The sequence below is a fragment of the Schistocerca americana genome, chromosome 3 (genome assembly GCF_021461395.2).
Source record: "Schistocerca americana isolate TAMUIC-IGC-003095 chromosome 3, iqSchAmer2.1, whole genome shotgun sequence".
In the NCBI taxonomy this organism is placed as follows: domain Eukaryota; kingdom Metazoa; phylum Arthropoda; class Insecta; order Orthoptera; family Acrididae; genus Schistocerca; species Schistocerca americana.
This window is the reverse complement of record NC_060121.1, coordinates 305,638,707-305,659,206: the sequence shown is the minus strand read 5'-3', so window position 1 is coordinate 305,659,206 and position 20,500 is coordinate 305,638,707. Positions and strand designations below refer to the sequence as shown.

Sequence of the window (20,500 nt, the reverse complement as noted above, 5' to 3'; positions counted from 1 at the left end):
TTGGTGCCAGAGGTCTCTCTACTTTGAACACTTATGTTGTGTTTTGCAAGTGAAGTTCAAATTAACAAAATGAATGAGTGCATCATTAAAGAAGTAGCATAGTACTATTAAATTATTAACATCACTGTTGTGAATTATTATCTTTGAATGGGAAATCTGACACTGTTAAAGAGAAGTACATATGCAGGAGATGCAATATTCTTCAATGTGATTGACATGATTAAATTGTACATCAAAAATCGTCAACTCTTTCAAAATTATTCTTTGGTTTCTTAGGTTTATTCAGTTTGATTTTCAGGCAAAGTAATATTGAATGTGCATGTGTGTGAGTTGGCATATTAGGTACTATTTTCCTGTAAAACAATGTGTTTGTGAACAAGATTTCAAAACACGTTCAGCAGAAGTGACCCACTCTCCCCTCATCTTCCCTTGCCATTAACATCCCATTAATAGGAGGGCTCTGGTTGACACTCTGCTGTACATTACTTCACACTCGGCTAATTAAGAGGCTGCAGTGGGATGGAGTGAATAACAAACAACCTGTATTCATCAAATTTAAACGCTGCGCAGTCAGAAAGTCATAACTGGCCAAATTTTCACACAGTATCCATTGCTAGGATTGATATACCGTGAGTGTGCTTTCTTCTCCTTAAAATATGTTAAGTTGGTGATGTTTCCTTGTAAGGTAACCATACGATGTTGGGAGTTCATTTTCAATATCTTTGATAACTCCCTTCTGTCCTTGTAGCATTTCTTGTAAAATATTGTTAAATTTCTGCTGAGTAATATCTGTACAGTGAGGGAGTATCTTATTTATCCTAACTAACTGTGCATTGTGATAAGACAGAACATTTGTTACTTTATGTATGGTTCTTTTCATGCTTTGAGCTACATCAAAGAAAACATTATCAGAGTCCTAGTTTCTTTACACGCTGTGTTGGAAAATTAATTACTGAAATCAAATTGTTGGACCAAATAAATTTTCCAAATCATTTTACCTATCAGATTTCTTTACAAAATGTGTACTGAAATCACAACAGACTAAGAACAGCTTGTTGCTGTCTGGCGCAGAGCATAGTAAGAAATCCGTAAGCCTCAAAAAGAGTTTAAAATTTCCTATGATGGATCTGTATACAGTTACAATTAAAAGTTAACTATTTTCATTTTTAATTCACAAGCACAAACTTCTGTGCGCTTATTCGTAATAAATCTACTCGTTTCAATGGTTTTGAACTTTTGTTCTGTCTTAATATATGTGACAACTCTTCCTTTTCCTCAAGTTAGTTCTACACCAGTAAAACGCTACTCAATAAGAGTTAGAGTTGACTGTTTCTTGGAGTATCAACTGCTAAGAAAAATTGATGTAGTGTTGTACTGCACTTAAAAATTAGCTTCACGTTCAATACATCCTTTCCCCATTTCAAATTTTATTATTAACAGTCAGAAACAGGTGACACAGACATATATTTTTGAGGAAAAATAAAATGAATGATTTGAGGTTTTAAAAAACATGAATAAATAAAAACTTGAGATTTTTGGAAAATTAATCTTACAGTATTGTTGTTACATATCAAAGTGAAGCACAGCTTTAAAAAGGCACCAGTTACCTGTAGCTGTAGTATTTTAGGAGCTATACTCCCATTAACTCTTCAAAATGTTTGGAAAATCTGACAAGTATTTCTCAATAATGAAACATTGGCATGCTCAAAAGCTCTTCAAATTTGCAGTATTTTTTAACTATATGGGTGCACCAAACAAAAATTTAGAGAAATGTAAGACAAAAAGTTCTAAAAATTAGGCAGAATTGGTTGATTGCTATGGAGTGATCCAGATGTAAACGAGTGTAGATATTGGGAAGATGGTCCGTATCTAGAATGGTGCGATGTACTGCAGCTAACAAGTTCTTGATTTGAATTGAAGTGTTGAATGTTGGAGACATTGGTCAGAATGCTAGGTTTTTCACTGTGGAAGAGTTTGAGAGTCTGAAATCCCAGAATTAGCTGTCCATGTTTACCAATTGGCCTGTTTAAGCTTTCCTTACACTGTGAAATAATTGTAGTTAGTTGTTGCAACAATGTTGCAGGTGCATTTAGATGCATGGAAACTGTCAGCATGTATGTTGTCCAACACTGGCTGTATCAGATTGATTCTTATACAATACCTCTTTTTTTTATTTAGAAGTGCTACCTGTTTCGGAGTAATTAGCTGATATTCATCTGCTTCTTTCCAGAGCGATTCTGTTCAGTACTTCTTTGATAATTTGGAGAGGATAGCAAGAATGGTGAGTAAACTGGCCATTTACAGAGAACAATAAAGTCTTTGAAATTGGCATTTTGTCACTTAGAGGAAAATAATTGCAGAATTTGTTATTTAAGAAACAATACCATGTTAGAAAGCAGTTCTAAAGTCAAGGCCTTCATTAATAAGTATGAATAGCATTTCACTATATGATGTGTAGACTGGGAAATAAATTGTGGCTCACTTGACAGTAAAATGAGAAAGTGAAGAGTTGTTTTGAGAGTCGTTGACAGCTGTCAGTCAGTACCCAGTCATCAGTTCTCAGCAGACCTGGCTATGATGTCTTTCGTGACAGTGTCCTTACATAAAAAGTTCCTGCTTTACTTGTTTCCTCAAATTTGGATAAAATATCAAGGATTCTTGGAGTATTTTGAAGAACAAGCATTGAAAAAATGCTCCCTTCTGTCCATCCTGTTTTTTTTTTTTTTTTTAGATATGTTTATAAAACATTTTTAATTTGATCACATGGCAGTGAGGTGCTGCAGCAGTTCATTGACTATTTGAATGATATAAATCATAAGATTTACAATGAAGGTGGAAAACGGTGGAAAGTGACTTTCCTAGGTGTGCTAATCGAACAAAAAGCTGATGGACAATTTGGCATTCTGCATAGAGAAAACTGTTGCATATAGACCTGTATCTCAATGAGTGTACCTTCCATCATCCAATTCAAAAGAGAGCTAGCTATGCTGCATAGCTTAGGCAGGATTATTTCAGACTAGGATCATATCGGCTCAAGATTAACCATATGACAATAGTGTTCAGAAGGAACGGTATTCTGCCATTTATATTAGGTCAGTGCTGTCGAGGAAACAGGCATGACACCTTTCAAACAAGCCGAGAAGACCAGCATGTACCACAGTTTCCATTCAGTGGCACAACAGCTACTAAGATAGGTAGAGTTCTAAACAGCCAAGAAACTTAAAGAAATATTGCGACCCGTTAGAGATAATCTCGACCTGAGAGTGCCAGAAATTTGTAATAGTCCTTCCAGTTGTGGCAAAAGTTACTGTGCCACTCTATAGGGACTATTAACCATTGCTGTGTCACCTTAAATACAGGTATTTGGAAAAATCTGTGGTGACCAATCACAGCCAGTTAAATAAACACAAAATTTGGTTTGAACGAATAAGAATACTTTCTCATTAATTTAACTACTGGGACTCTGTGGTCAGGGCAGCAGTTAAAATTAGACTTTGTGAAAACAACGTAGGTAGAGGTACTTGCTGTTCACTTAGCAATGCATGGAAGCTTGCAGTTGATAAAGGAAAAGCAAAGAGGAAGTCTACCACTTGTTGTCATGGGTGGTGCTGCAAGCAATTTATGGACGTAGAGAGGCCCGCTTCCATATGTGCTATCTCCATGTTGTTGTTATGACGTAATCCAGCCAATCTCATGCCCTCCTCAGATTGTAAAAGTGGGAGCCTTGCCTGTTTCACTCCAGTCAAATATGTCCCTGATAATGACAATGATAATGATGGAGGCGATCAACAAAAGCCTGTGATTTTATCCGAATTTGATGTGGCAAATAAGCCAAGAACTTTTTACTCTCTGCAGCTCCTCCGGCATTTTGTTATAGTCTACAGATGTTGCATCCTCCCTATAGACAAAAGCATCATCTGTGAACAGCCTCACAATGCTTCTGACATTGGTGTGACGCAAAATTTCATTCTTTTGCATTTTCACAGAATTTACACATAAAAACTACTTGTGTGGCGTACATAGTATTCTTCCAGCTTCATTTTCATTGTAAAGAAGTGAAATTTTGTCATTCTATGGTAAAAGAAGGCAAGTTTCCCAACTGACCGAAACCAGGAAAATTGGAAAAATCAGTTATGTGGTATTGTTTCTTTAATAATGACAACCATTTGTATAAAAGTCAGTTCCTCTAGAAAATTCTTGGTTGACTGTTACTTTACCAAATAAATTCTGTTCCATCTGTGTTTCAGCCAACTATTAGTTTATATATGTTTTTATTTCTTATTTTTTCAGGATTATGTACCCACACATCAAGACATCTTGCATTGTCGTAAAGCAACCAAAGGAATCTCAGAGTTTGTAGTTCTGATCAATAACATTCCATTCCAATTTGTTGATGTTGGGGGCCAGCGATCTCAGAGACAAAAATGGTTTCAGTGTTTTGACTGTGTCACATCAATACTCTTTCTAGTATCATCATCAGAATTTGACCAAGTTCTGTTGGAAGATAGGTGAGTTTAGAGATAAGCACTCTTATGGTTTTGGATACATGCTAGTGTGAATTAGATGAACTTCTTATATTCGTCATTTTGTATCGAATACTTCAAGCTCCGCTACCAGTACAATCTTCAGTCATAAATGATGAGGATTTGGCTCTCCAGATGATATGAAGTCGTACACAAGTATGCATTTAGTCTTTCAAATTTCTCTTTAAATTTTTATGCTGTTGAGTTTTTATTTTTAAATTTCAGATTTCCTTGGTTTCTCTCTTTTATACTGTACAAGTAGTATTATGCTGACTGTATCTCATTATAAACTATTTGTTCATTGCATTTTGTTCTTTCATTGTTGAAGAAGCAAGTTATACAATTTCAATATACCACTAGTTTTAATCTTATACCATTGTCCCTCAGATCAACTAAGAAGAGTACGACAGGGCATAACATGTACTGTGCGAAAGTTCAGTGAGATACAGTCAAGCACAGTGACCAGTTAAAAGGTTATTTACATGATTTTTTAACTGTTTAAAATCAATGTGAAATAACATTCCAAAAGAGTAGCACACTAAAAAACCAGTTGAAGATGCCTAATGTGTCCTTAACTATCAGGAACTACAGAAATGAATATTGCTTCTCAGGAAGCTGGAGGATACAGTATTATTATTTTGTACTGACCTAAAAGAAATACAAACCAAAAGATTTGGAGATTTCAATTCTTCTTGCTCTTTACTAAGTGTTCTTAATGGACTTGAGTTGGCGAATAAATGATCTTTCAAATCTGTTGACTAATAAGAATAGGTATTCACACATCATCATCATCTTATCAATGCTTTTTTGAGATTGGAGGAAGCATTTTGATATTTACCTGTAGGGACTCACAGGGTTGGCACGAAATCAAAATCTGCTACAGAAACTTTGACACTTTTTTAGAATGTCATCCTAGCGCTTTAAACATTGTGTCAGTTTGGATAGAAAAGTGATATGTGCTGTATATCAGTGACATGTCTTCAATGCTTCACTCTTTTAACAACCACTTACATACAGTGATGGTTTTTGTTCAGTATCACAAAGCTCACAACATCTGGATCTTAAACTGAATCCTAGGAAGTCACAGGTCATACTCATATCGCACAGAAAGTTGATCAGCAGACATTTTTGTGAAACAGTTCCTCCATCACTCCTCAGCTGTACCCAGTTAACATTTCAAAAAAACAGTAAAAGACCATCGCATAATCTTGGATGAGCATCTGAATTGTGAAGAACAAACTGTTGCAGTATACTGGAAATCTCTTTAGTGCCTATATACAATCCAAAACTGTAGGAAAATATTTTTTCTTCAGATTAAACAAAAATTAGTCCAGTCCTTAGTCCTGCGAAATCTTTACTGCTTTAGTATAGTTCAACATTACACAAATAGTGTAAACTGTAGATGACTCGAGCGAACTATGAATACTTGCCTAAGATGCGTGCAACATTCAAGTGTTAAATGAAATCAGTCTTTCCTATACTGATGTTGTGTGCGACTTGATATGCGGTTCAGTTTTCACACGCTTTTTTCACTTCTTTTGTTTCGTAGTCTCTGATATCCTCAGTACCTCTCCTTCACACATATCAGATTTATCATCATTCCATAACTGCAGTTCCAGATCAGATATGCCCAGTACCTTGGCCATACTTTTGCGTAAAATTAAGTCTTTTTTTCATCTCTATTTCCATTTAAGCCATACAACTAGGGAACAAATTAATCTGCAACTTGCAACTTACCCAAAGCTCCAATTGTTGCCATCAGTGTAACTTCCCTCCCAGCGTATCTCAGCTGGTTTCTTTCTGTCCAACAGGGAACGAGTATCTCTGCCGTGTTGTAAACAATTTATGCTTTTCTCATCCCTCCTTCCATCTCATCTTCTTTTTGGTATTATCGCTTTGTTTCTCACCCTTTATCTGGCCAGTCAACTCCTTTGTTTTTATTACCACCATACTGGTGTCACTTCTGTTAGATTTCACTACTCACATTCAGCGAGAATGAACTGAGGAAATTTCTGAATGTTAAGAAGAAAGACATTTCATAAATCCACATAACATTTTTATCATTATAATTATGAAGGTGTTTGTTTTAATGTGAAACAACTGTATATCTCAAAAGATGATCCTACGGAAAAAAATTGTTCTAGGTGAAAAGTTAGTATCAGCAAAGGGGACATCTGTCTATGCCACAATTGGCCACCTCCTAACTACCCCTACTGTTTGGGATCGAACTCCCAATTGGCACAGAAAACCATGACATCCATGTCATTGTGCCTGGATCACACTAAATGTAGTTTCTAACCAGACATTAAAACAGCTGGCCATATTGTAGTGTACAATCAACTTTGCATCACTAAAGTAAATTTTGAACATAGTTTTACATTTACATCATAAATGAAATGTAGACCCAAATGCATTGGTTCCAAAAACAGGCATACTTGATGTCTGTTGATTATAGTACCATCTATCATGAATGGGAAACAATTGTTAAATGAACATAATTTTTGCCGTATAATCGAAATATGCAATAAAATGGGAAGGGGGGGGGGGGGGGTGTTTTCCATTTGAAAATGCAAAGTTGATCCCACCCACTCCGGGCCGGGTTAGTTAGGAGGTAGGCTGGTTGCAGCACAGGCAGATGTCCTCTTTACTAATATCAACTTTAACCTACAACATTTCTTTTGTATAATGTGCCATTTTCGAGATATTTAGTTCTTTGAAGTTAATTAAAACAAACACCCTGTCTATTATTCATGTGCTGTACAAATTGTAAACTTGACTCACTGTGGTAGCCTGATGCATAAATAATTAAATTAGTTCTTGAAATGGAGAAACATGTTTTATGACAGGTCAGCAGTTCCTTTAGTTATATTTTATAAATATGGTATGGAAAGTTCGGGCAGAATGTGCTGACAAAGCCCTTGTTTGGTTGAGGTTCATTGATGATATCATCATGATCTTTAGCCAGTTAGACACCCTGTCCTCATTCCTCCCAGCCTCAACAACTCCTCATCCATTCGCTGCAGCTAATCCTCCTCAGTCGAACATGTCATCTTTCTGATGTTGACCTCTACCTACTTCTGTGATGACTCCATACATACTACTATTCATAGCAAGGCCACTAACCATCAATGATACTTGCATTTTGACAGCTGTCATCCCTTCCCTCCCCAGAAAACTGCTCTCATATAGTCTTTCTACCTGTGGATGGCATATCTGCAGTGATGAGAAATTCCTTGCCCAGTATGCTTAAGGTGTCACTAAGTTCATCGCAGACACACTATCCCCGAAACCTAGTCCGCAATCTGAATCCCATCTCCTGCCTCAGGCACCCTTAATCCTTCTGTTGTCCCCAAGAACGAGCTGCAAAGGAGCAACTCCTGACAACTGATAATGTCCTCTGCCAGGAAATAAGGAATGTTGCAATGCTTTTCCAATTCTCCTAAAGTGGTAGTCTGCTGCCCACCCAATCTATACAGTGTCCTAGTCCATCACACACTCTCCCAGCCCCTTTCACATGAGCTATATCCATGTGGAAGGCCCAGGTGCAGGACCTGTAGAGTGCACCTACCCAGCGTAACCTACCCCAGTTCCAGCATAGGCTTATTGTATTCCATCAGAGGCAGTGCCACCTGTGAAAGCAGCCACATCATTTAGTAGATCTGCTGCAGTTTTTGAACAGCATTTTATAATGGGTATGGCCAGAAACATGGCACTTCAGCAGTTATGAGAATTTCCACCCGAATGAATGACCATGACAAACTGTGAACAAAGCCGAGTCGGCCACTCAGTCACTGAACATAGTGCTCAGCATGTTTCGATTTCAATAGCTGCTTCATTACCTATGCGATCTGGATCTCTCCCTTCCCCGAAGCACGATTTTTGCTGAACTACGTAGACTGGAATCACCCCTGCAACACATCCTTTGTTCTTGTAATCCTCTTGGCTTCAGTCTCCACTTACCCCACCCTGCACCTACATCTCCCCTTTCCCAAGACCCTAACTCCACTTATCCTGCACCCACACCCTCTTCTCCCCTGTCCAAGTCTCCCCTTCCTCTCATCTGCCAGCCCCAGCTAAATGCACCAGGGGACTCACAACTCTTTTGTATGTGCGTGGCACACATGGGGCCTGTGTCATTGCAATATACCTTCCTTTTTCCATGTTGCATGTCTATCCTCCTCCTATTCTTTCTCCCCTCCTGTAAGGACCATGTCTAGTGTACAATAAGGAAACCGAAACTTGTGAAAGTATCGGAAGACTTAGGTGGATTTCATTTTTGTCTCTCTCTTTTCTTTTTCCAACCTGTTCTTCCTCCTCATTGGTGTTTGTGGTCTCCCTGTTTGCCTTTTTTGCTCCCTGTGTGTACGCCTGAAGACTGGCCCATGACTTTGATACATAAAGGGAAACTGGGTAATGCGTAACTCCCAGCATGCAGATCAAGAGGTACGGCTCATGCATACCCCTGGTAAAGGCCTGAGCTTTTACCTTCTCAATTGCCAGTTTGTCTCTCTGTCTGGAGTTCAGGAGGTGTGACCGGAGGTGGCAACAGTTACCTGAGATGAGTATGTTCTCCCTCTGTGGGGCCCTCCCAGAAGGAAGGAGCGCACCATCAGAGACACGGATAGTTATGGGGGATTCACCCGCGCTTCTGTCTATTAAATGGAAATGGTATGAGGCCAAAGACCCTATGAATTTTCCAGTTGCACCCCACCACCTCATGGTATCAAGCTCAGGAGGAAGTCAGAACTTTGCTGCAGTGAACCTGTTCATCATTCAGCAAGGTGTGGATACAATTGCAGACCCACCAAAGTCCTGCACTTGCGTACACAGTCTATCTTTGCTTCTAGACAGACAATGCCTTTCAAGCTCAAAAACTGCTTAAAGTAACGCTCCTTCACGGATAACCTGTTCATGTAAAGGTCTATCAACACTGAATTTTTCACATGGTGTCATAGACACTCGGCTGCTTGATGGTGTGATTGAGGGAGATACACAACATTATCTCTCTGATCAGGGCATAACAACAATAGTCCACGAGGTTATGAATAGGTTTGATGCAGAATTAGTGCCTACCCGCACTCTTTTCTTAACATTTGGTACAGTAGAGCTCCCATCGAAGATCAAGGTGGGCTATGAAGTCATCATCATCTGACCCTACATAAAAATCTCAATGTGTTGCTACCAATGTCAGCATTATAACCATACTTGCATTTCCTGTAAAAACACAGCCAAATGTGTAACTTTTAGCAAGGATGTTCACGAAGGAGACTGCCCACCACCTTCTCCCTGCTGCATCAACTGCCGTGGCAATTGTGCCACTTTATCCTGCGAATGCCCTTTGTACCTCAATGAGCAAGCCATTCAGGAGATTCAGGGAATGATAAGGTACCCTTCAATGTTGCAAAATGTTAGCTAGCAGAAAGCCTTGCCTACCACTATCCAGCAGTTACAGTGTCATTGTTGCTACATCATGATCCACGAAAGATAGGATCACACAGACCTGAGACCTCCAGTTCAGTGCTACAGTTGTGAAATTGCCTGGTGCTAAGGTGACATTCTCATCTCCATCCACAAAAGCTGCTCAACGCGCAAAAGAACCTTTGCCCACACCAGTGAAGTCACCTGTGGTGTGGTGCGACCAGAACAACTGAAATTGAAAAAGAAATAATCTGGAGATAATTTTTGCGCACCTCAAGTGAGCAAACATCTGGGTCCACATCTGACAAACACAAAGGTACTAAGAAGTCGAACAAAGACAAAACGTTCTTCCCCGTCTCCAAATCAGAGATCCCCTCTAATGTTGACACCGCACAACATATCTGTCCGCTACACCTCCATTTCACCCGTGTGAATCACCAACCGATTCTCCACCTGGAAGGTTACTGGTACCTCTGAAAAAATAATGAAATGGGATTCTCCAGCCTCAGGACCCTGTAGAAGTATGCAGCCAAAATCTGGCACCTTGCAGCGACCGAACTAATTGTCCCTTAGGAGAGAAATATCTCCTATCATCTAACATGGCTGTTTTGCAATGGAACATTTGTGGCATCAGATCACACAGAGCAGACTTACAACTCCTTTTGCAATTGGAATGCCCAGTTGATTTGTGCTTCTAAGAAACGAAATTACACCCTCAAGACCACTTTGTCCTCTTACACTTCACTCCAGTTATGTTTTGGGTTTCCTTCAGAGGAAGGAACTGCAGCTCATGGGGGAATCATGATGTTCATTCTGGATGACATCCATAGTCAAACCATTTCTTTGAACACCCAGTTACAAGCTGTTGCCATTTTGTCTTTCTCTCCCCCGTTATACCTTTACTCTTTGTAATATCTACATACACCCGTCATCTGATCTCACCACACTACACACACTGCTGCTTATCACTCAGCTCTCTCAACACTTTCTTCTACTCGGCAATTTTAATGCCCACCATACCATTTGGGGCTCTCTGAGAGCCTGTCTGAGAAGCTCTTTCCTGTCAGATATTCTCAACCAGTGTACTCTCATTTTCTCAACACTGGTGAATACACATTTCTTTCATATTCCACACACACTTTCCCACACGTGGATCTCTCATTCTGAAATGCACAGATTGCCCACAATCTAGAGTGGTCCGTCCTCTCAAACCCATATGTCAGTGACCATTATCTGTGCATAATTCATCTGCTAATGTGTGTCTCATCTGTGTGGAAGACCAGCTGTCAGCTTGCTAGAGCTGGCTGGAGGCTCTGCTCTTCACTGGCAACCTTCGATAAACGACATTTCCGCGGCAGGTACGATCACGTAGAGTACCTTACGAATATTATCCTTACTGCCTCAGAATGTTCGATCTTGTGATCCTATTCTTTACCTCGACATATCCCAGTCCCCTGGTGGGCTGAGGAATGCCGTGATGGGCTTTGCACACAGGCACATGCGTCTTTGAATGCCATCACACAGAGGAGAACTGTATTCATTATGAACAATTGTATGCAGAGTGTTGTCACTTTATCAGAGATAGCAAAAAAGCTTGTTGGGAATGTAAATAAAACTTAATGGGGTCGTTGTGGGGATGTTGTGAGGGTGACATGGTATTAGAAGGTGGAAAGCGTAACATACCATGTCACCTTCACACCCTGTAAAATTCCCCTTTTGTGCTAATCTGGTAACTGTCTCTCCTACATCTTCACACTCAGTTCTTCCATGGCTAGTTGTGAAGAATGACTACTCAGCACTGGTATGAACATTGTTTTAATGAAGACCTAATTTTATAAAATTAAATTTATTCTTTTATTGGCCTGCACATCCATTCCAAATTGTTGGATATTTGAGCATTTGGATGTTTCTTTGGCAAATTCAGACACAGTTTCCTGAATTTGTGGACCGTAGAGACCGGTGCAGTGCAAGAATGTTCATTGGTATCATTGGGCTTCATCCTGGGTAGTACAAGGGTAATTTTCACTAAAGTCCACTGACACTGTACAGCGACTTTTGCATCAGATGATTCTTAAAGTGTCGTATAATATTTTGATTGAGAATTGGTAATATATAATGTGGAGCAACCTTTTCCAATTTAGATGAGAAAGTCAGTAAAGTTTGTGTGTATGTAATCGTTTGTGTTTTGCCTATTATAATCTGATAATGAAAATGATGATTTCATCTTCCGCACAGTTGTTTAGGACACTTGGTATAGCACAGTAGATACATGCAGAGGTTGTGCTTTCATATACTGCCATTTTTGTGAGATGTTTACAGCTTTCTTGAAATAATGATACATTTATGTTGTGATAAATGGTACAGGTACATACTGAGAGGATACCGTTAGCCCCCGGCAAAACACATCATTTTGGGCAAAGTGAACCAAATGTAGAAAAATCTACTTTACCTTTTGGATATTCACTTTTAAAATTTGAGTAAGTTTTGTATAAATTGTCTAAAACCAACCTCTTTCAGTTTCTTCTTCCATATCATCCTTCCAATTACTTTCAGTAATTGTGGTTTCAGTAGTCTGAGACTGCAGACATGTGTGCAAGTTGAGGTTTTGTGTGTGTGTGTGTGTGTGTGTGTGTGTGTGTGTGTGTGTGTGTGTGTGTGTGTGTGTGTGTGTGTCTATTGCTGACAAAGGCCTTAATGGCCAAAAGCCTATTGCGACTCAGCATATCCACTATATGGTGAGTGGTAACTTTCTTTCTCTAATATTGTTACATTCCATCGTGGATTTTCCATTGTTTGATTCCAATTACATTTATTTTTATTTTGTATCCCACGCAGTTCCCTTATCAACACATTTGTCCTATTGTCGCACATGATTACTCCTTGGATCTGTCTCAGCACCTTAATTTCCACTGCCGTTAACTTTTGTTTTATCTTTATTGTTTCTGCTGTAGTTCCTGCTGCATATGATAAATCAGAACGTACCATGCCTATACGTATTTTTATTTTCACCTCAGTTGTCATAAATTTGTTTCTGCATACAGTATTTTGCCGGCATCCGGCCAGCCTTACTGCCTTTGTCACTTGATTTTCCACTTCCTTGGTTAAGTCTTCTCAGCAAGTGATAACAGTTCTTTAATAATTAAAGCTCATCACTTGTTCAATTGGCACCCTATCTACTACTGAGCAAGGTGGCACAGTGGTTAGCACACTGGACTCACATTCGGGAGGACTACGGTTCAAACCCTCTTTACATTATCTGATTTAGTTTTTCCGTCATTTCACTAAATTGCATCAGGTAAATGCTGGGATGTTTCCTGTGAAAGGGCACGGCTGACTTCCTTCCCCGTCATTCCCTAATCCGATGGGACCGCTGACCTCGCTGTTAGGTCCCCTCTCCCAAATCAATCAACCAACCAACACTATCTAATTTTAATTTACATTTTACAGGAGCTTTTGATATTACTTTGAGTTTTTTTAGATGAGATTTCCTTGTCGTATTCCTTTTGTGTTATTAAATTGGTGAAGTAATCTTTGTAAATTGCCCCCCTTATTCGCTACCAGTACAGCATGAGCAGCATAACATACAATATTTATGACTTCAGTTTTTAGTTTCTTCTGTTGTTCAGGCTTGGTTCTGCTAGAACCCTTTTTGTTAAAAATATTTTGTGCTTGATGTGCTGGTATTCAGAAACATTGGAAGTATTTTGAAATTTTTGCTGAGAACAATTCAGTTACCTGGGGATAGTCAGCAACTGAATTTGTTTCTTCTTTGTACCTAAGTGTAACTTGTTATGGTTATGTTACCAGTCAGCAAGTCCATATTCCATCAAGACATATAGCTTGTAAATATTTCCAATCTTTGGTACTTTAACACAATCATTTAATTAAATGGAATAGAACATGATGTTACTGTAAAATTTCTGTATCCTTCAGAACAGTAGTCATCATTCCGTTGGCTGAAATGGGAGAATATCTGCCCAGGTTTCATTCCTAGTGTGCTCATTATCGAATGTCCTAAAACATCAACTGAAAGTATTTCCCAATTTTTAGATGACTGTATATGCTTCATTCAGGAAAAAATGAGTCTACTGTGTCTAGTATTGCTCAGAAAGTTAAACTAACTTGAGCTGTTTTTAAAAAGATTTTGGTTGCATCTATATTTCTATAAGTTTAAAACTTAAAATTTCAGTTGGGTCAAAGTACATTATTCAAGACCTTTGAAATTTCAATTGTGTATTTTAGCATTTTAAGAAAAAATTAAAAGCTATCATTTATTACAAAATAAAAAACTAACAAAGGAAAAACCATTAATTTTATTTTTCATTTGATTGACCATTGATTATTTTATAAAAGCTTTTTTACAGATTCTCTCTCTTCATTTATGGGATATTCAATGTAATGGCAAACCATGTTTTTTGGAAAATAAAATATTAAAATGTCATTTGTGCCTCCCTTTATGCTTATACTTAAATATATGAGGGGTTTTCATACAATCCTTGTATTATAGTGTGTGCAACCTGAAATTGTATGTGTTTGGATGAAAATTAAATAAAATGGTAACTTATTTTCAAAATATTAACAAGTGTCATTTTGTGTCATAACAGTGTTGAAAAGGACAAAGTATCCAAACTTTTAAGTGTCATGAAATAGAAACAGAAATAAAAATGCTGAAAATTGTTGTGGTTGTTTATCTCCATAGTGAGAATAAATGAGTTAAGTTTCATCCAAATCTGAGGTGGTGGGAGTATGTCCTGGATGACTTTACATGGAATGACCCTAAACTAAGAAATGAACATTGACAGGCTAGTACTCTGTGTGTACTTCTTTTATTAATCATTCGTTTTTCAGTTACGATAAACTAATTTCAATTTAAGCTCAGTACACATGGAAAGAAACTCTGTCGTGTACCATATGAAGTGTGCACTTCATATGCTGTGCCCTGATATGTGTGTGTTTACAAAGACATCCTGTTTCCTTAAACTTCTGCATCCACTGATAACTGAAACATCTGGTCGATAGAGCCTTGTTTAATGTGGACCTGTATTTCCGGTGCGCCGCAGTTGGGGACTCACTGTTGCAGAACTCCATCATGTAAAATGCCATCTCTGTTGGTCTGGCAGCCATGTTATTGTAAGTCACTGTGGGGGAAAAAAAAGTTTGAGTTGCTGCATCCATACATACAGAACATTTATAAATTAGTTGTGCAAAAGTATCTTTTAATTGTGAAAAAGATAAATAGCTTCCAAAAATGTTTGATACACCACTGAATGCAGTATATCATCAAGTTTTATTTAAAAATGTACGCTGTGGCTATTTTTTGTAATATGACAAATGCCCCACCTCTAATTAGTTTCCTGCCAAATCCTGTGAAGTAGGTCTTGATGTATTGTGGCAACTGTTTTTGTTATCTGTTGCCACAGATAATTGCTGTTTCCCAGAAGCAGAGGAACAAGTACTCTGTATTTAGTGTAATCCCATACACAGAAGACCATTGGGTTAAATCTGGTGATCATGGTGGCCAGGATATTGTTCCATCATATCCAGTCTAAGTCCACACATTCCTATGGAAATATGTGACATCTTCCATATGATAATGTGGTGGTGTGCCATTCTGCTGGAAAATAAATTCTTTGCCCATGTCCTGTTGGGACTGAGGAATCGGATAATGTTCAGGTATGTCCCGGTACGATGTGCCAGTCACAGTTGACTTGGCAGAAAAGAAAGGACTGTAAATCTTGTTACAATTTAAAGTGCAAAAACATTTATCTTAGGCGAATCTCGTGCGTGTTCAATTATGTGACATGGTTTCTGTTCACCCCATATCCGAACATTATGGTGATTAACTTTACCGCAGGTATGGAAGGCGACTTCATCACTGAATCCGATTTTATTAATAAAATCATCTTCAGTCTGCATTTTGTTAAACATTTCTGCACAAAACTAATTGCATTTTTCTTTGTCACTTTCTCTTAAAGCTTGCAACATTTCTAGTTTTTAGGGTTGAATGATAACTGTTGATACCTTGCACACTGTAACACTAGGCACATTCAATTATAAGCGACATGTCTCGCTGATTTACCTGGACTACAAATGTGAAACTGCTGAATTTCTTAAATTGGTGCATCAGAGACAGCTGGCCAACCCTGACGTGCTGCCCTATGTGATATGCAGCTAGTTTGGTTTAAATAATTATACTAGTTCATCTTTGATGCTGTGGTTTGTGCTATTTTGTCCTGAATTGTTTCTGAACTGTAGTAGCAGATTTGGATTCATGAAACCATAAACAACACTGCACGCACTCTGCGCTGTTATGTCATCACTGTTATATGACTCCACGATGAATGTTGGAATAACTCATTTGCACTTTCCATGTAGCAGGAATGTTGGGAACTAAGAGTTTTAGGCAGAAATAAAACTTAAAGATACACTGCATTCAGTGCTCTGTCAAATGTTTCTGCAAGTTCTTTACCCTTTTAACAAAAGGTTACTTTTATTTAACTTATTTATAAACACCCTGTATAATCATATAGTACCTTACCCCAATACAAAAGTTTTTACAATTACTCGAAAGTGATAATTTTGAATAACCCTATGTAGGTGCAGAAAGAACCACAGTCCAAAATTTGATTGTGACTGCAGAGCAATGAACATTTCTCTTGTATCGTGCTGTTTTTATTATGAGAGCCTTGCTATAGCAAATGAGGTGATTAGAAAATTTTTCTCTTGAGAACTTCTTGCCACTGATAACCCATTACACTCCAAAAAGAAATGAAAGATCAATTAATAATCATTATGAGAGATACTTTAATTGATGTTTCAGTGAGTTTAGTAGTAAGGGCCATCCATCATTCAATGTACCATGTGCTCACTGTGTTGACTGTTTTGTAAACACATGCAGCACCTTGGGAAGTGTGGCTGGCTGTGCACTAGCAACACTGTCCCCCAGTACTGCAATCTGTCAATCACAAAATAATTTTAAATTGAGTATAAATGGTTATTATTATCCTTCCTTTCTCAGACCTTAGGTCTGGCTCGGAATGAAAGCGACGCGGACCTTGATCAAGCGTCACTTCCTTTTAACTGTACGGTATATGTTACATTGCGTTTAGGAACTTTCGGGTAATTGAACATGTATCAATAATTATGGATTTCTGAAGTTGTATATATAAGTTTGGATGTAGCTGTATTGCATTGATGTACTGGTGGATATTGCGTGGTATGACTCCTGTAGTTTAAAGTATAATTGGTATAATGTCAACTTTATCCTGATGCCACATGTCCTTGACTTCCTCAGCCAGTTGGATGTATTTTTCAATTTTTTCTCCTGTTTTCTTCTGTATATTTGCTGTATTGGGTATGGATATTTCAATTAGTTGTGTTAATTTCTTCTTTTTATTGGCGAGTATGATGTCAGGTTTGTTATGTGGCGTTGTTTTATCTGTTATAATGGTTCTGTTCCAGTATAATTTGTATTCATCATTCTCCAGTACATTTTGTGGTGTATACTTGTATGTAGGAACGTGTTGTTTTATAAGTTTATGTTGTAAGGCAAGCTGTTGATGTATTATTTTTGCGACGTTGTCATGTCTTCTGGGGTATTCTGTATTTGCTAGTATTGTACATCCGCTTGTGATGTGATCTACTGTTTCTATTTGTTGTTTGCAAAGTCTGCATTTATCTGTTGTGGTATTGGGATCTTTAATAATATGCTTGCTGTAATATCTGGTGTTTATTGTTTGATCCTGTATTGCAATCATGAATCCTTCTGTCTCACTGTATATATTGCCTCTTCTTAGCCATGTGTTGGATGCGTCTTGATCGATGTGTGGCTGTGTTAGATGATACGGGTGCTTGCCATGTAGTGTTTTCTTTTTCCAATTTACTTTCTTTGTATCTGTTGATGTTATGTGATCTAAAGGGTTGTAGAGGTGGTTATGAAATTGTAGTGGTGTAGCCGATGTATTTATGTGGGTGATTGCTTTGTGTATTTTGCTAGTTTCTGCTCGTTCTAGAAAGAATTTTCTTAAATTGTCTACCTGTCCATAATGTAGGTTTTTTATGTCGATAAATCCCCTTCCTCCTTCCTTTCTGCTTAATGTGAATCTTTCTGTTGCTGAATGTATGTGATGTATTCTATATTTGTGGCATTGTGATCGTGTAAGTGTATCGAGTGCTTCTAGGTCTGTGTTACTCCATTTCACTACTCCAAATGAGTAGGTCAATATTGGTATAGCATAGGTATTTATAGCTTTTGTCTTGTTTCTTGCTGTCAATTCTGTTTTCAGTATTTTTGTTAGTCTTTGTCTATATTTTTCTTTTAGCTCTTCCTTAATATTTCTATCATCTATTCCTATTTTTTGTCTGTATCCTAGATATTTATAGGCATCTGTTTTTTCCATCGCTTCTATGCAGTCGCTGTGGTTATCCAATATGTAATCTTCTTGTTTAGTGTGTTTTCTCTTGACTATGCTATTTTTCTTACATTTGTCTGTTCCAAAAGCCATATTTATATCATTGCTAAATACTTCTGTTATCTTTAGTAATTGGTTGAGTTGTTGATTTGTTGCTGCCAGTAGTTTTAGATCATCCATGTATAGCAAATGTGTGATTTTGTGTGGGTATGTTCCAGTAATATTGTAACCATAATTTGTATTATTTAGCATGTTGGATAGTGGGTTCAGAGCAAGGCAGAACCAGAAAGGACTTAATGAATCTCCTTGGTATATTCCACGCTTAATCTGTATTGGCTGTGATGTGATATTATTTGAATTTGTTTGGATATTAAGTGTGGTTTTCCACTTTTTCATTACTATGTTTAGGAACTGTATCAATTTAGGATCTACTTTATATATTTCCAATATTTGTAGTAACCATGAGTGGGGTACACTATCAAAAGCTTTTTGGTAATCGATGTATGCGTAGTGTAGCGACCTTTGTTTAGTTTTAGCTTGATATGTCACCTCTGCATCTATTATCAGTTGTTCTTTACATCCTCGTGCTCCTTTGCAACAGCCTTTTTGTTCTTCATTTATAATTTTGTTCTGTGTTGTATGTGTCACTAGTTTCTGTTTAATGACTGAAGTTAATATTTTGTATATTGTTGGTAGGCATGTTATGGGGCGATATTTAGCTGGGTTCGCTGTGTCGGCTTGATCTTTAGGTTTCAGATAAGTTATTCCATGTGTAAGTGTATCAGGGAATGTGTATGGGTCTGCAATGTAACTGTTAAATAATTTAGTTAGATGTGAATGTGTTGAGGTGAACTTCTTTAACCAGAAATTTGCTATTTTATCATTTCCAGGGGCTTTCCAATTGTGAGTAGAATTAATTGCTTGGGTGACTTCATGTTGCAAAATTGTCACTTCAGGCATTTGTGGTATCATCTTGTATGTGTCTGTTTCTGCTTGTATCCACCGTGCATGCCTGTTATGTTGTACCGGGTTTGACCATATGTTGCTCCAGAAGTGTTCCATGTCTGTTATGTTTGGTGGATTGTTTATTTCAATGTGTGTGTTATCTATTGTCTGGTAAAATTTCTTTTGGTTTGTGTTGAATGTTTGGTTTTGTTTCCTTCTATTTTCACTTTTTTTGTATCTTCTGAGTCGTTTGGCGAATGCTTGTAATTTCTGCTTCTTTTCGTCTTAATTGCTCTGTCGCTTCTTGTTGTGAGATTTTACCTAACCTTTTTCGTTTTTTTTCTGAGATTTCATTTCTTATAAATTGTGTTAGCTGTCCGATGTCTTTTCTCAGTTTTTCTATTTTGATCTGTAGCCTGTGTTGCCATGCTGGTTTTGTGGGTTTCTTCTGTGTGTTGGTTGGTTCTGATCTCTGCCTAGTGTGTATATTTAGTGTAGTGAGTGCTCCTATATATACCAGTAGTTGTAACTCTTCCATAGTTGTGTTTTCATTTATTTTGTTGTGTATGATTGTGTTGATAGTTTTTATTGTTGTTTCGACTTGTGGGTTATTTGGTGGTCTATGCAAGAATGGTCTAATGTCTGTATTTGTGTCTTTGTATTCTATATATGTTAGCTGAAATTTTTCTTCTATATCTAATATCTGTGTCACTTTGTGTTCTATTTGTGCTTGTTCTGGTGGCTGCCTTAAGATTTCGTTTTCCTCTGATTGTTTAATTGGTGTGTGTTGTTCTTTGTTTGTTTGCTCTGGGATGTTTGAGTCCATTACTGTATTTTCTTCTTCTTCTGATTGCACATTATTTTGTTCCAGTATTTGTTGTACTTGTTGTTTGATGTTTTCTAATTCTGACTGGGGTATCCTGTTATTTTTTATTATTCCACGGATCTGATCAGCTAGTCGTTGTTCTGTTAAAAATTTTAATTCTGGGTATCTGGTAATAAATGTTGTGTATACTTGTGACCTGTATCCAGTTGTGTTGGTTCCTAGGTTTGTTGCTTGGTAATAACAGAACATGAGGTGTCGATTAACTTCATCTGACCATCTCATCCTCTGTCTTTGTTTTCCTTCTAGGGTGGTTGCAGGAAGCATATCCTACACAACACCTCTATTTGGATTTAAATCATTTTCCAGTTGGCTAGCAG

The 20,500-nt window shown here is 37.8% G+C and overlaps 1 protein-coding gene across 1 annotated transcript in view; it reads left to right on the top strand.

Annotated features, from left to right (window-relative positions):
* The window catches only part of LOC124606862 (guanine nucleotide-binding protein subunit alpha homolog), a 68,565-nt gene that overhangs the window by 34,524 nt on the left and 13,541 nt on the right, over positions 1–20,500 (top strand). Inside the window, exons 2-3 of the mRNA XM_047138949.1 lie at positions 2,231–2,281; positions 4,291–4,508. Coding sequence (XP_046994905.1) covers positions 2,231–2,281; positions 4,291–4,508 — 269 coding nt within the window. The remainder of the gene's footprint in view (positions 1–2,230; positions 2,282–4,290; positions 4,509–20,500) is intronic.